The sequence below is a fragment of the Labeo rohita genome, chromosome 13 (genome assembly GCF_022985175.1).
Source record: "Labeo rohita strain BAU-BD-2019 chromosome 13, IGBB_LRoh.1.0, whole genome shotgun sequence".
NCBI classification, from domain to species: domain Eukaryota; kingdom Metazoa; phylum Chordata; class Actinopteri; order Cypriniformes; family Cyprinidae; genus Labeo; species Labeo rohita.
In genome coordinates, this window is record NC_066881.1 from 16616458 (window position 1) to 16634070 (window position 17613).

General features: G+C 34.6%; 1 protein-coding gene across 5 annotated transcripts in view; it reads left to right on the plus strand.

Annotated features, from left to right (window-relative positions):
* The window catches only part of LOC127175663 (sorbin and SH3 domain-containing protein 1), a 63222-nt gene that overhangs the window by 19145 nt on the left and 26464 nt on the right, over positions 1–17613 (plus strand). For 3 of the 5 annotated variants that reach the window (XM_051126864.1, XM_051126866.1, XM_051126863.1), the window contains exons 6-14: positions 503–650; positions 1424–1572; positions 1686–1746; positions 1880–1954; positions 4257–4286; positions 4359–4455; positions 6448–6562; positions 8284–8367; positions 15592–15606. In XM_051126864.1, the coding sequence (XP_050982821.1) occupies positions 503–650; positions 1424–1572; positions 1686–1746; positions 1880–1954; positions 4257–4286; positions 4359–4455; positions 6448–6562; positions 8284–8367; positions 15592–15606 (774 nt within the window). The remainder of the gene's footprint in view (positions 1–502; positions 651–1423; positions 1573–1685; positions 1747–1879; positions 1955–4256; positions 4287–4358; positions 4456–6447; positions 6563–8283; positions 8368–15591; positions 15607–17613) is intronic. The other 2 variants (XM_051126867.1, XM_051126865.1) reach the window with 1 other exon arrangement.

Genomic DNA, 17613 nt, shown 5'->3' on the forward strand with positions numbered 1-17613 from the left:
ACCAAACAGTTGCTTACATAGCATTTTTCAGTTAGTGTCAGTGGCTACCACCAACTTACTGGTGAACTATCCCATTAAAATGAAAACTGACTATATAAATTATATTAATATTAGTAATTTAGTAAATTAGTAAATATTAGTAATTGTATGTAAATTATATAAGTACTATAATATCATAAAAATAATACTGGCTAAGCATTATATAAATCTTAATGAAAGTTATTAAAAAGTTGAATATTCCTGGTGTTGATGACCTTCTCAAGACAGAAGACAAATAATTAGAAGTAACCAAATAAGTGCTATTCTATGTTATTTGTCATTGTCTTATTCAGCAGCTTTGCAGAGGAATCTTTGCAACAATTGTTTGCTTGCGAAAGAAGCTTAGTGAAGCAAATTTCATGTAAAATCCCTCTGTAAGGACTTCTGGGAAATTCAAAGTTGTTTGTAGTTCACAACCAGTATATGTGACACTAGAGCGTCTGCTTTTGTGTGTTCTCCTCAGGTGGACTCACCTGTAAGTGAGAGTCAGTCTCAGCTCACGTTCTGCCTTGATCAGCCGAGTGCTATTACCTCATCAGCCAAAGTGTCCTCATCATATCCCCCCACGAGCAGCGTCAACCCAACAATCGTCTTGCTGCAGCACAGCAGAGGTAAATAACAGCCTCTCAATACTTCAGGAAGGATCAAAAGTAAAGTATCAAGTGCATTAAAAAGCTAAAAGCTTTCATGATATAGAAAGAAAAATGATATGACTTGTTCTGTCCCTTGTGATTAGTTTCCAAAGACATAAGATGTCTGTGGTTTCATGTACTTGATGGATTCTTTTATTAGTTGGGAGATTAAAAAAGTTGTGTAAAACTACAGTTCAAATGTTTAGGCTCAGTATGATTCTTAAAAAAAGAGAATGCTTTTTTTTTTAGCACAACTGCTACCACAATAAACATTCTCAGCAGTTTCTGTCATCGGACTTCTTATATCGATTTTCTTTTAATGTCAGATAGGATGCCAGCAATGCTTGAAGCATCAATTGTCATTTTACCCAGAAAGTTGGCAAAAAGGTCTAAATCCATAAGAAAGGTGCATCAGTCAGTGCCACGAGAAATGTAGCTTTAGTTACGGTATTCAACATTCGTTAAATTAATGAGGAAAAGCGTTTAGAGAATAACAGAAACCTGTTTGATTCCAGCAGGACTAAAATCACAAAAATCAAAAAGTTTGTCTGTGAAATGCAAATGTATCAGGCCTTCCTAAGAAAAACGAATCCTGTTCAAATAGGGCTGTAGCCAATGATTTATTCATTTAAAAATTCAATCATTCAGTGATCCTTTTGATGATTGTCCTATATTAGTATCAGCTGAAAGTTCTAGGCCAGTGTGTATTTTATCTTTGGTCTGGACGTTTATGATCTGAGTTTGTGTTTCAGAAGCTGCGGCGGAGCAGGGCAGTGGCCCTAATCGGAGCCCTGCCGTCAGCCAGAATAAATCTTCCTTTGAGACTCCGGCAGACATGGAAGGAAAGAGAATGAGACTGTCTGAACATTCAGCCGTCCAGGCACCCAGAGTCCCAGTACGGGTAGGAAATGTCCACTTCTAGTTCACAAGACACGCCTGTGCAGACTTTGACTACGTAACTATATCTAAAATCTTATATAAATAAAACACCATGTGTACAATTTTCTCTTCTAGAACACAGAGCTGTCAAAGGACTGGTACAGAAACATGTTCAAACAGATTCACAAAGTCCCAGGTAAAGATGCACCTTGCGAATCAACACTTGTGTGTCCAAAATCTGAATATGTCCAGGTCACATTTCAGTCATGTATCTATGTGGGTATTCATCTTTGTCAGTGTGTGTTTTGTCTTTCACTCACCTTACTCAGAGACTGTCGAAGAAAATCCATATCGTCCCACCTACATATTTCCAGAGAGCAATGACAGGCCACTGAAAACCAGAGGTACTTTAGTAATAGTTGTAATCAGACATTTATTAACATTCCTCCATGCCACTCTTTTCTGTTTGTCATTTAGCAACACATTTATCCCTATGTATGTGCTGGGTAATTTTATATGCAGTACAGTTCATGAAAAACAAAATAAAAAGGATATACACTGCTGCTCAAAAGTTTGGAGCTGGTAAGATTTTTAAATATTTTTGAAAGAAGTCTTCCCAAAGCTGCATTTATTTGATCAAAAATACAGTAAAAACAGTATTATTGTGAAATATTATTATTACAATTTACTGTTTTCTTTTTTAATGTATTTAAAATGTAATTTATACCTTTGAAAGTTGAATTTTCAGCATAATTACTCCAGTCTTCAGTGTCACATGATCCTTCAGAAGTAATGCTAATATGCTGATTAATGCTCACAAAACTATGGAAGCCCGTTTCTGCCACTGAATAAAAAATAAAAAAGGTAATTGCAACTTTTTATCTCACAATTCTGACTTTTTTTCTCACAATTGTGAGTTTACTCACAGTTCTGTGAAATAAAGTCAGAATTGCGAGATACAAACTCACAATTCAGACATTTTTCTCAGAATTGCAAGTTTATGTCTCACAGTTGACTTTTTTTCACAGAATTGCAAGTTTTTCTCACAGTTGTGAGATATAAACTTGCAGTTCTAAGAAATGAAGTCAGAATTGTGATATAAACTTGCAATTGCGAGTTATAAAGTCAGAATTGCAAGACAAACTCGCGATTCTGAGAAATAAACTCGCAATTTTAAATTGCAATTTTTTCTCAGAATTGCAAGTTTATACCTCGCAGTTGTGACTTTTTTTCATAGAATTGTGAGTTTAGAGTCAATTATTAAGAATTTTGAAAATTGGACTTTATAACTTGCAATTCTGAGAAAAAAATCAAAATTACAAGCAATAAAGTCAGGATTGTGGGATATAAACTCACAATTGTGAGAAAGTCAGAATTGTGAGTTTAATTGTAAGTCAGTTTTTTTCCTATAAAATTGGACTTTATAACTCGTAATTGTGAGTTTATATCTCATAATTTTGAGAAAAATGTCAGAATTGCAATAAATAAAGTCATCATTGCGCAATATAACCTCGCAATTGTGAGAAAGTCAGAATTGTGAGTTTAGGGTCAATTATTAAGAATTGCGAGTTATTAAGTCAGAACTGTGAGATATAAACTTTTTTTTCCTATAAAAATGGGACTTTATAACTCACAATTGCAAGTTTATATCTCAGTTCTGAGAAAAAACGTCAGAATTGCAAGATAAAAAGTCACAATAACCTTTTTTTTAATTTAGTGGCAGAAACGGGGTTCCATCAGAAGCAGCGTTTGTTTGAAAAAGCATTTTTTGTAACATGTCTTCACTATAATTTTTAATCAATTTAGTGCATCCTTTCTGAATAAAAGTGTTAATTTAGCATTATATTCAATTAGCATTTCTTTCTAAAAAATCGTACTGACCCCAAACTTGCTGAGAATAGCCGCAGTATATATAATAAGGTGTTAAATGCGCCACTGGTTTGCTCCACCCAGTGTCCATTCTTTCACAATCCCAATGTGCATTAGACGCTGCTTTATATGTACACGGTGTCAACAAATTGATTGTCCTAAAGAGGCATCATAGCACTCAAGGTGAGCTGTGGTAATAGAGCTATTTTCAACACACTGAGAAAACCACATCACCATGTATTTAAAACTCACAGATTGATTACCTCCATTTTAAGAGCTTTCATACCTCTGTGATGTGTTTCGTGGATATGCTTTTAGAGAACCATTCTCCTGAATTATTAAAGCAGTCACAACACACCTAATGGGCTTTGTGTATTTATTGGATTCTTTAGAGAGCACAGTTAGCAGTGCCATTCCAATGCTGTTCTCAAGTATTTGTCAAATAATCATCATTGAAATGCCTCCTTTCAGTAGATTGCGGTGGAAATGTCTTGAATGTACTGTAACTTACCAGCTAATGGAATATTCCGGCATCAGAATGGTTATAGTGCCACCTACTGGTTTGTGGAAATGAAGTGGCCTTGCCTTGGAGCTGCTGTTTAGTTGATAATGGACTGCTATATATGTCACACTAATCCCAGTAATTTTCACCTAGTATATATTAGATGTTTAGAATACCTCTGGAGATGCTGCTTTAGAGCACAGGCTACACTAAATAGAGCACAATAAGAAAACAGGTTACAAACTACCCTAGGAATACATTTGAAATGTGAAGTAAATATATTGTAAGTTGCACAAAAATGTTTGTACCTAATAAGTATTTTCTGACTCTTTCAGATGACAGGACGTCATATTCTGTTGAGGATGGTAAGTGTTTTTAATCCTGTGAGAGGAAGTTAAAACTACACTATGAATACACTAAGGAAAACTGTGTTTCAGTGCGGGCAGTCCCTCGCTCCAAGAGTGCTGTAGACATGGGGAGCTCCAGAGGACAGCTGCCTGTGCCAACACGCACATCTTCCCTAAAACCTCAAAGGTGAGCTGTGACACTATGAAACAAATGTTATGATTTATGAAGGATATTCCAGCACATTTATTGACTGATGTCCTGAAACTTTCATATTAGAGTGTGAATTCTTGCACCATGCTAGTGTTGCTCAACATAGAGATGATGACATTTCTTCTTCACAAAACCTCAATAGGTGAAACAGTGTGTTTTCACATTTGTCATGCTGCCTAACAAGCATGTTTTGGCTTAGGAGATGTTAATGTTTGCTGTTAAAATTCATAATAGATTCCAGAATATTTCAGTAATCAGTATTCACTAGCAAAAAAAGTCATTACCATAAAGCGTCTTTACCTTGTGTTTTTGTAGATTTTATATATATGGTTTATTAGGGACACTTTTTTTGTTTGAAAACCTAAAAATGCACAAGATTTTATCTTTTTAAAAAATTAAAGACAAAGACATTTAATGAGATTAAATAAAAAAGACATTTTAAGATGTAGATCATCAAAATTTGCACAAATAAAGAAATTCTGAAATTGGTGTGGTTTTTTATACAGATTTTTACCTACAAAAGCTGTGATACTTTTTTAAGATTATTTGATGAATAGAAAGTCTAAAAGAACAGCATTTATTTTAAATGTAAATAATCTTTAATGCATTTAATGTATCGAAATAAAAGCATTGATGCTAAATAAAAGTATTAATTTCTTTTAAATACATCTTACTGAACCTTTTAAATTGCAGTGCACTGTAATGTTAAGTATAGCTTAATTATTATATTACTGGTATATTATTATTATTACTGTAATGATAATATAATTTGGACAAAATATATTGTAATCTATTGACAAAACTACTGTGCTTTTAAAGTGTGTATATATATATATATATATATATACATTTATTTAAATAAACTGTTGTTATACTGCTGTTGTACAATATTATTGTTATTATAGTCGTATAAATTTATGTAATTTATTTATATACAGTATTTTTTCCAAATTTCAAATTTGGAAATTCAAATTTTTCTGGATTCTGTTTTTTCAGTTTTAATTTTTGCATGTGTAATTAATGAGAATCATGAAACGTACACAATTTAACAGCAATTTATTCAAAGTTTAATAAAAATTGCTTTTTTAAAGCCATATATTTTTTTTTATTTCTAGTTTTATTTTATTTATTTTTTTTATCAAATTCAATTTTATTTTGACCAAATTCTGTGTTTTCCATTCATTTTTCGGATTCCATTTGGATGATTTCATTAAACTTTAATAATCAAAGCATTTCTAATGAATTATGTATAATACTGTGTTATGTATTTACATTTTTCTGATAAATAAATTCTGTTAAATAATTTTTCTGGTAAATATTCCTTAAAAATTAAGGAATTTTAATAATAATTTTATTAGTAGTAGTAGTAGTAGTACTATCATTACATTAAGTAATATATTTCTGTCACAGTTTCTTCAAGTTAAGTCAAACTTTTATTTTGACAGGTGCTGTGAAGACCTTTAAGTTTCTGTTTGTATATGGTATGACAATAGATTTTCTCACAAGAAACGGTAAAATGCTCATAAAGTGATTCTCAGAGCAGTTTTATTCATTCAAACAGACATGCAGAACATGCAGGATTCATATTTATATAGTATTTTTTTCGGCTTAATATTCACAGACATGCGTTAAGTGTATTAACCTAGTTTTGATTTATTTATCTTGGTACTCAGTACATAACTAAAGACAAAGATTTGATATGTATTGTAAAGTATGAATATTTTTAATAATTTATAATGAAAAATTGTGTTTAATGACAGTTATACAAAATAGGTAACTGAACACATGTTGGGGTAGGTTGGGGTAGATGATTGAAGTGCTTTTATTTAAGAGATTCATGCTGTGTTTTTAAAACATAAGCTGCATGTATAGGAACGTGCAGCCAAAACTTGCCCTTGTTGGTTGCCATGGCGACTCTCCACCTCCCTCGCTGTATCACTCCATCTCTCCCCCCATGCATCCCTGCAGGAATGAGTGGGAGCCCCCTGACAAGAAAGTAGACACCAGGAAGTACCGCGCCGAGCCCAAGAGCATATTTGACTACGAGCCAGGAAAGTCTTCAGTGCTGAAGCTGGAGAGACCGGTATGATGCTTTTTATACATGCATGTTTGGTTGCTGGTGTTGGTGGTGCAGACCTGTGCATGCCGTTTGATGCTGCAAGAGCTGTTTTTTGCCTGTTTCACTTACAAGAACAGCACTCTCACAGCTGTGTGTCTCTTGGTAGTCTTATTAAGTGACCTCGGTTGGTGACTTGTACTGGCGACCCTTTTCAATGTTGCGATACATAGCATATATCTTGTGTGTGTATCTTACACTAACGTTAGAATATAGGAAGTAGGAGGATGCTGTACTCAGCTATAAAAAGCGCATTAATAAGTGACACTTGTAGTGTCCATAACCAGAATCGAGGCTCCTGCGGGGGCTTGTATATGTCTGCAGTCTGGTCTTTTTGTTACTATGACATTCAATGATTCAATCCTGTTAACATGACTCACTCACTGGGAGCTGCTGCTATTACATAATGTCTTTCTGATGACATACCGCTGTAATAGGTTTATTGTAGAAGTAAAAGAAAGCATGTTGGAGCCTCGTCAATGAAACAACTGAAGCAGAGAAAGTGCGAGCTGCATTAGGTCTTTCGCTTTTTTTCTCATTGTTAGGGAAAGTAATTAAAATGGCTCTAGGTCAGGTCTTATCTAGGACAGAAGATAATGTGCTGCCTGTGTCTATTCATTTCATTTAGCTCTGCAGAAACAGTTCTTTATTATTGTGAAAATTCAGTGTTGTGAAATATTGTAATTGCATTTAAATGATATACACAGTACCATTCAAAAGTTTGGGGTTGGTACGAAGATTCTTATGCTCATATATTTGATTAAAAAAACTGTAAAACAGTAATATTCTGAAACATAATCGTATTTTTTGTTTTAATTTTTAGTTAATTAATTTTAAGATTTTTTGGTAACACTACAACAAGGTTCATTATTTAACATTAGTTCACTACATTAATTAACATGAACTAAGAATGAACAATAATTATACAGTATTTATTAATGTTGGTTAATGTTAATTTCAGAATTTACCAGTGCATTATTAAAATTATTAAAATAATTACAAGTTGTGTTTGTTAATTTGTAAATTAATATATATATGTGTGTGTCTGTGTGTGTGAGTGTGTGTATATATATATATATATATATATATATATACTCTTTCTGACCCCAAACTTTTGAACGGTAGTGTAACATAATGTAAAACTATTGTATTATAGATATTTTATGCATAATTTATGTATTATATGTATTACAGATATTTTATGTATAATTATTGTATTATAGATTTTTTAAAAATAATATAGCTAATATTTTGCAATATTTTAATAAACAAATATTAATGCAAAATATTTGTTTATAGCAGAAGTATAAAATGATGGATGAATATGAGTTGATTTTCTTTATTCACTTGTTATACAGTGTAAAAGATTTCGCCCTAGCACTAATGGATCCGTTTCCATCATAAGGACTTTGCCTTTATGAGATCTTTAATTCCTATTTCCTGTTCCTTTGGCTGCTGAGATCAACCAGATGTTTTTGCAATAAGTCATCGAGCTGGAAACAAATCCAATTCATGTTTCTTCCACTCTCTCAGCCTGGAGCCTTTCTTACCGCCTGAGATCATAAGATACTTCATGTAACATCATCATTTAGTCTCATTGTCTTTGTATTCTGAATCTTCCTCTCTCTCTCTCTTTCTTTCTCTCTCTCTCTTTTTGTCCTCCTTTCCTTGTTGCCATATTTCTGTAGACTCAGGACATAAGTCCAGAAGATGTAGATTTAGAGAATGAGCCTTGGTATAGGTTCTTTTCTGAGATGGAGTTTGGCAAAGCGGTAAGTTGGCAGTATTAAAAATGTCAAAAAATTGCATGTCATCCCTTTTTTTTCATACAGGACCCTATTTTATGTCTGTCTATTGGAATCATTCTTACATCATGTCCTGTCTGCACTGACCATTCATCTATATGTTCCTTATGCAGCCCATTTCAGCTGATTTCATAGCAATACAAAAACAATACAGAAAGCAGTAGTGAGAATTCCTCTGAATGTGCTTCAGAAGGTGCATCAGAGACAGAAACGGTAAACAGTTCAGTCGAACATGGCAAACACCACATCTCAGTTACTAAATCCATGATCTGCCTGAATGTTTTTCACCATCTTTTTCATTTATCTATTCTGACTGTAATTGAATCTCAGTATGTTATCTTTTGCAACTTAATATTTGATGTAATATAAGTCTCAGTTGTCCCCAGAATGTGTCTGTGAAGTTGCAGCTCAAATTACCCCATAGAACAATTATTATAACACTTTTAAAATGCCTATTTTGAATGAAAACAGAAACACTGTTTTCATGCATGTCTCTTTAAATGCAAATGAGCTGCTGCTCCCTGCCCCTTTTCCAGAATAGAGCTGTGGCTTTACAGCTCGTAACTCAGATACTCTGCCAAAAAACATCTGTTTGCTTTTAGTTTATCATGTCTATTGTGCTGAAATAATGTGTTTTAAAGCCATATTAGTTTAAACTTCTGATGTACAGTTTTCTGAGCGCACACATCCGAAGCACATGCACAGAAAGCGGCTGTCACACAACATGTGAGTACTAAACTAAGTTCTCTTTCATGTCTTAAACTCCGCTTAAACGGTCAAACGCACACAAGTTCATGTTAAAATCACATGAGTTACAAAAGTAAGTAAACAGCTGGGAAAGAAATTGCATGTTTATATTAGATCTGTGTGGCAGCAGCATAATATACAGTAAGTAAATCAATAAATTAATGTTTTCCTGTCTCCTCTGAGGCTGGGACTCTAAATAGTGTTCTGTTCTCATCTGTGCAGCCAACGACACAACAGTTAGCATGCTTTGTTTGAACTTTTGCCATGTTGTTAGATCTGGTACACGGTTGTCACTTGCGAAAACTAAACGTGGGTGGAAACGTGCAGGTTAAAGGGCGGTAATATTATAATAAGATCCTCTTAATACGTTACCAGGGGAGCAAAATCTGAGCGGCTTGTTTTTTTTTTTTTACATGTTTGCAAAAAAGGCCTGTCAAAAAAAATTACTTGGTTGTTCTTTTTCACATTTTCTGGGTTGGCAGATGCACCGGGAACCCCATTATAGCACTTAAACATGGTAAATTTATATTTTTATGATGTGTCATCTTTAAACTGGCATCTGATTTGCAGTTTGACAAAACACTATGCAGCCTGTGCCTCTAGGAAGCTCTCGTTTTTGAGACCCTGCTATTTAACTGGCAGTAATTCTGGTGTTGGCACAAATTACTTTGAGTAGGTTTTCAGTTTTATGGAGTGCCCAGACTGGAAGCAGACAGCAAGCTGTGATGTTGCAACTAGTTTGCTAAAGACGACAGACTCAACAGTAGCCAAACTGTTTCCCCTGTGCCTAACCCTGTTGCCTGTTTTTCAGCAGCGTTGCCTGGCAACATTGAGTGAAAAGTTGGCCTCTGCATCATCCACTTATTGGTTGTCAGATTTGCTCCATCCACCTTAACTAATGTGATAGTACATAACATCCTGCCGCAATCCATCCGCTCATGGCGATTATATTTTCGCAGTGTAAACTTTTTGTCTGACCTTGACACAGTAAGTAAGTAAAGCACTGTAAAGTAACGCTGACGTGCTGTCACTGGGTTCAGTGAGGGATAGGAAGGCCGTCGCTATGCTGTCAGTGGCACAGAGCCTGTGCAACGTTGTCATCAACTCAACACCTGGGAGTAAATAGCACATTCGTTCACACTTATTTGCTTGGAGACACGTACCATGATACACCCCAAGGTGATTGGGTTGTTCACTTTTTTTAAAAACTCACTATGATTGCTTTTGGAGCTGGGATATAACTGAGACGTTAGCTTTTAAAAATGTTTCAAAATTTAAGATTTTATTCAGCATGGACGCATTAAATTGATCAAAAGTGACAGTAAAGACTTGTACATTTTTAAAAAATGCATTTCTTTTTGAACGTCCTATACTGGAAAAAGCAACATTGATAATAATAATGATAAAAAACTGAACACCAAACCAGTATATTAGAATTACATAATAAAATAGAATTAGAATTTAATAAAAGTAATATCAGTAGGCTGCTGAAAATTCAGCTTTGCCGTCACAGGTGTAGATTATGATTTATAAAACCTATATTAAAATAGAAACAGCTATTTTAAATTGTAATAATCTTTCAGTATATTACTGTCCATGCATGCGTCCTATTTGAATGGCATGTGTGACATGTCTTTAGAATTGGTTCTTCTGACAGTGAAACCAAACCCTTGAGTCACAGGCTGCATTCCTGATGGATAGACTCATAAATCTGACTATCAGCGTCATGGCACAAGTTTAGAGAAGGTTCCTGTCTCTCTCCAGATTTCCTTGTTTAGAGACGAAAGTGAGGAGTCACTTCTCTTGAGAGCGGGTGTCTGAGAGTCTGCAGATGTAGCCCAGTCTCACTGTGTTCATGATGCAATGCTGAAATACTGAAATAGTCCTAGTTTCACAAGCCAGTGTGAAAATCTCATTGGTTTAGTAGGATACCCATAAAATGCAGCTGTAAAAATAAAATTAAGCACATTTCTAAAGCTTTGTAAACACTCTCATGAAATGTGTTGAGATATTTTGTTAGTATTAGAAATATTAACAACAGTATCCAACATATATACCAGCTTAAAGGTATAGTTCACTCAAAAATGAAAATTCTGTCATTAATTACTCACCCTCTTGTCGTTCTAAACCCGTAAGACCTTCGTTCATGACAAATTAAGATATTTTTGATGAAATCTGAGAGACTTTTTGATGAAACGCAGCAGAGACTGACACAGAAGAAAAGAAAATGTTGAATAAAGTGCTTGAATTTGACTTTTTAAAAGGTCTGGAAAACCCTTGAAAATAGCAATATTCCTGAAGAGGTACTTGAAAAGTGCTTGAGCTATTTAAGACATTGTATCTATGAAGTGTTTAATTTTTTCACTAAGCAGTGTCATAAAACTAGTGAGCTAAGCCTGTATTTGTACTGACAATTCGCAGAGTAAACTGTAAAACGTTTTCGTTGAAGACATGAAAAGAAGAACAGATGAACCAAATCAGTTGAGTCATTTATGCTGGAACCGCTTTGACTGATTCAAACTCTTGACTTCAATCATTTATTTCAAGCGATTCACTTGCAAAAGCCAGATTAAATTAAAAGAGCCATTCATTTTTGAATTTCAGCATCGCTTGTAATGATTTTAAAAAGCACAATGGGTGAAACTGAGGTTTTCGAAACTCCAAATTAGTTAAACCAATACATCGCAAAATGATTCACTGTTTTAAAGCGCTCTAATCGGATTGTGTATCGCAAATCATTTGTTTCAGATCAGGACTTCAAATCGCACATCGCAGTCTTATAGATCGGGAGTTCAGAGCGGTTTGTGAATCATTTGACATAGATCGGGACTCGAAGCGCATATAGCAAATCATTTGATTTAAATCAGAACAGATTTGTGAATCATTTCGCAAATTGAATGATTCAAATCAAATGTTTTGCGATATGTGATTTGAAGTCCTTATCTAAATCAAGTGATTTGCAATACACAAAGTTCCGATCTAAGACAAATGATTTGCGATCCCCGCTCCGAGTCATGATCTGAAATAATGGCTCGTGAATCATTATTCAGATCGGGACTTCTGAGCATGGATTGTAAATCATTTGAATTAGATCGGAACTTTGGAGCAGGTTTGTGAATCTTTTGCTTTAGATTGGATCTTTGGAGCGCAAATCACAAATCATTTGATTCAGATCAGAATGGGTTTGTGAATCATTTTGTGAACTGAATTATTCAAATCAAATGATTCATGATACGAGATTTGAAGTCCTGATCTTAAACCAATGATTTTGTTTTGTGAAGTTTCAATCTAAGTCGAATAATAATTGCGATCCGTGCTTCGAGTCCTGACCTGAAATGATGGTTCGCGAATCATTATTCAGATCGGGACTTCTGAGCATGGATCATGAATCAGTTGATTTAGATCAGAACATTGGAGCAGGTTTGTGAATCTTTGGCTTTAGATCAGAACTTCGGAGCGCAAATGGCGAATCATTTGATTCAGATTGGGACTTCGGAGTGCATATCGCAAATCATTTGATTTAGATCAGAATGGGTTTGTGAACCAATCAGATCAAATGATTTGTGATATACGATTTGAAATCTTAATCTAAAACAAATGATTTGCGTTTGCGAAGTTTTGATCTAAGTCGAATGATTTGCGATCCATGCTCAGAGTCCTGACCTGAAATGATGGTTTGCGAATCATTATTTGGATCAGGACTTCTGAGCGTGGATCGTGAATCATTTAATTTAGATTGGAACTTTAGAGCAGGTTTGTGAATCTTTTGCTTTAGATTGGAACTTCGGAGCACAAATCACAAATCATTTGATTCAGATCAGAACAGGTTTGTGAATCATTTTGTGAACTGAATTATTCAAATCAAATGATTCGCGATACGCAATTTGAAGTCCTGATCTAAAACAAATGATTTATGTTTTGTGAAGTTCCGATCTAAGTCGAATGATTTGCGATCCGTGCTCTGAGTCCTGACCTGAAATGATGGCTTGTGAATCATTATTCAGATTGCGACTTCTGAGCATGGATCATGAATCAGTTGATTTAGATCAGAACTTTGGAGCAGGTTTGTGAATCTTTTGCTTTAGATCGGAACTTCAGAGCACAAATCATAAATCGTGTGTTTCAGATCTGGACTTTGGTGACCGATCGCAAATTATTTGATTTAGTTCTAGACTTTGGAGCATGTATGGCGAATCATTTGTTTCAGATCTTAATTTAGGAGTGGTTTCGCAGATCCTTTTTTGTAATGCTTTCATAGTAATACATTGCATGTGCTTCACTTTATTTTTGCCATTTTGTTTTATTAGTATATTTTTATTTGTCTGCTTATCTTTTTTAGAATTTGAAAGAGAGGACAGTGTTTGATAAGTGAAATCTCTGATTAAAGTCCTTGAAAATCAAAAAGTAGTGCTTGAAAAATCCCTGAAAGTTCTGGAATTTCACTTTTTACAGTATTTGTACAAATCCTGATCTTAGCTTCATAACATTACGATTGAACCACTGATGTCACATGGACTATTTTAATGATGTCCTTACTAGCTTTCTGGGCCTTGAACACGGTAGTTGCGTTGCTATGTATGCTGGGTCAGAAAGCTCTTGGATTTCATCAAAAATCTCTTCATTTGTGTTCTGAAGATGAAAGTAGGTCTTATGGGTTTGGAACGACATAAGAGTGATTAATTAATGACAGAATTTTAATTTTTGGGTGAACTATCCCTTTAAGTCTTAAAGCTGTGAGACTGAGGTCACAGAAAGTCCCAGCAATAGACTTGTTGGGCTTGTTGACTCCTAACTGGGGGCAAGTTTAAGTATGAAGCTGCGTGTGTGTCTGTCTTTAAGTGGGTCGGAGGTTATTGGAGACTGCATGTGACCTGGCTTCCTCAGCGATTGACACGCCAAACTCTATGACAGTGACAAACACAGTCAGCCCGTCTCCTATAGATCCTGCGTCTGCCATCATATGGAATGACACATATGTACTGCACCAGTCCTTAGCCATTATATGCTAGTTCAATTAGAGAAAACATTCCTGTGTGGAAGATGTGCTTTGATAATAGCAGGAATAACGGAATGCGATAAAAAGGTTGCATATAAGGTTATACTTTCATAAATGGACACATAAGCCCCATTTGTTCGTGTGGTTAAGTTGCACGGCACCTCACTCACATTGTATGCTATTTATATAACAGAAAAGTTGTAAATTTTCTTGAGTCATCTCCTGCACCTGTTTGGAAACTAGCACATGAAAATGAACAAACATTACTAACACACTGTTCCACTGACTAGCCTTAACAATCAGGGGAAAGGAATTTACATCCTAGGAAATACTGTGGTAAACATCTCTTGATCTTTATTGCGACCTCTTTTGGAAAAACAGAGCTGTGAGGCATATAAGATGGAAATATATTATTTATTTTTTATATAGTTATATAGACACTGCCAAATTAAAAAAAAAAAAGAAAACATTAAGTTGCAGTGATAAATGCCTTTAGCACATTGTGGCATTGTGGAATATCAGCCAAAAATGAATATTCTGTTATCATTTACTCACCCTTATGTCATTCCAGACCCGTATGACCTGTTTATTTTATTTAATTTTTTAGTTAAAACAAAGTCACACAGATTTGGAACAACACATTGGTAAGTAAATAAAATGATGTCTTTCCAAACCTGTATGACCTGTATAATAAATTTAATTAAATTTAATTGTATTTAATTTAATTTAATTTAATTATTTTAAATCAAATAAATAAATAAATTCTTTTATTTTATTTATTTTATTATTTTATTTTATTTGTTAAAACAAAATTACACAGGTTTGGAACAATACGATGGTGAGTAAATAATGACAGAATTTTAATTTTTGGGTGAACTATGCCTAAGGAAATATTCATTGTACATAAAGGCCTACATACTGAAATTAGACCCTGTATACCCTCACATGACAAATGGACATGTCCTACCAGATAAGACGATGGGAAATTCTCAAGGAATACTATCTCAGCATTATGACTTCCTGAGGTGTCATTTCCTTTAAAGTTAAATCCCTTATATGACAAACGCTATTTCGGTTGGCATTTGAAATAACGTAAGGCTTTGAAACCATATCCTAAGTGACATACAGTGCACGTCACTTTCACCCACCGTCTCCGTAGGTCATGTCAAGAATGTCAAGTACTCAGCTTAAATCTCACATATATCAGCGTGTGGTTGTTTATGAGTCTGTTTCCTGTAAACTCAAGGGCCCTTTAGTCCTCCTCACAGTTAAGGATGAACAGAATCAGTCTTTTAGTCTGTTCACACAGTCCCATACAACTTTAAAACACTTACTTTCGCACGGTCAGATACAGTATACAAGGCCTCCTATACATTCTAATGCCTTCAGCAGTGTTTATATTATACGTAATTACATAATTTGACTTTTTTATCATCTGATCTCAACAGCTGCATCACACTAAGGTATTGTACTGGCTGTCACAAGTATTTAGATTAAGATGCGTGCCACTTCAGATAAGGCTTTCATGCATGCTTCCTGTTTGCTTATTCTTCGCATCTGTGCCAAGTCTCGTGCGAAAGCCTCTTGGGATGCTGTGCCGGCTGCATTTTAGAGAGAAGAAAAATTGGAAGAAAGGGACCAAAATACCAGAGGTCGCTTTGCACACGTAATAGCGGCTTGTTATGTCACTGGGTGTTCCTCAGGAAACAAAACTTCTAGAACATGACGCTGTATTAATAGAGCGATATTCTCACACAAGGCCTGTATTCATTGGCGAAGGTTATTCGTGATCCTATTTACCCCAGCAACCAATGAGGCGAGCATGTTGCGGTCAGGAGTTGAACTTTTCTTCTGTCGGTCACAAGAGGGGGTCGTGGGGTGCTGGCACGCATGTGGCATGCCTCTGAAGGGACAGCGGCAGGCTGGGATTGTGCAATCGTATTTGCAAACACCACTTGTGCTTTTTTTTTCTTCGGAGGTGTGCTGTCACGCTATTTTTACCATCTGTGACGTGCACTCGGGGAAAAGCAACAGAAACAGCAGCCTAAAATTAGACGCCTCCAAACCATTCAAAATGCAAGGGGGGGCCACAGGCCGTCCCAGCGAATGGCTCTCTCTGATCTGCCGTCGGGAGTTGCTGCCCGGCAATAACAGCCACTCTCCTTATTGGCTTGACGCACACAGTGCTGGGTAGATTACTTATAAATTGTAGTTGTGGTTGCTGATTACAAATTGCGTGATGGAAAGTGTACTCAGCAGTGTAATCCATTACATTACACATTTTTGGATTACTTTTAGATTACTTTTGTTGATCACATAGATTTGAAAAGTATTGTGTACCACATTACTTTTTTATTATCAACAGCATGAGGTGCATTTATTGTGGGGTTTGTAAATTTATGAAAATCATAAAAAAGTAGACTTATAGAAAAATAAATACTTTTAAAATAAAAACAGTACCTGAACACTAAAACTAGAAATATTTCATTTGTTTACCTGCATGCAATTAACTGACATCAGAGAACTGTGTAGAGTTTGGTATCAGTGCAATTTTTAATGTTTTTTTTTCTCATAAAAGTGTTTATTTGATCAAAAATACAGAACAAATGTAATATTGTGAAATATTATTATGATGTAAAATAACTTTCTGTTTTTTAATATACATTAAAATCTAATTTATTCCTGAGTTTTCAGCATCATTACTCCAGTCTTCAGTGTCACATGATCTTTCATAAATCATTCTAATATGCTGATTTGTTATCAGTGTATGAAACGGTTGCTTAATATTTGTATTTTTTTGGAAACTGTGATGCTTTTTTCAGAATCCTTTGGTGAGTAAAAAGTTAGAAAGAACAGCATTTATTTAAACTAGAATTTTAATTCTAACAATAAACACTACCGTTTGAAAGTTTGGGGTCAGTAAATTATTTTTCTTTATTTTTTGAAAGAATTTAATACTTTTATTCAGCAAGGATATGCTACATTGATAAAAACTGATAGCAAAGACTTAGCAAAGATATTTTGAATAAATTCTGCTCTTTTCAACTTTTTAATTCATCAAGGAATCCTAAAAAAAAAAATCACAGGTTTCAAAAAAAAACAATTGGCAGCAAAACTGTTGCCAACATTGATCATTCTAATAATAAATCAGCATATTAGAATGATTTCTGAAGGATCATGTGACACTTAAGAGTAGAGTAATGGCTCATAAAAATTCAGCTTTGCATCACAGGAATAAATTCTATTTTAAAGTATATCAAAACAGAAATCATTATTTTATATTGTGACCCTGGACCACAAAACCAAGTAGCATGGGTATATTTGTAGAAATAGCCAACAATACATTGTATGTGTCAAAATTATGGCAAAAATCATTAGGATATTAAATAAAGATCATGTTCCTTGAAGATATTTTGTAAATTTCCTACTGTAAATATATCAAAACTGAATTTTTGATTGGCAATATGCAT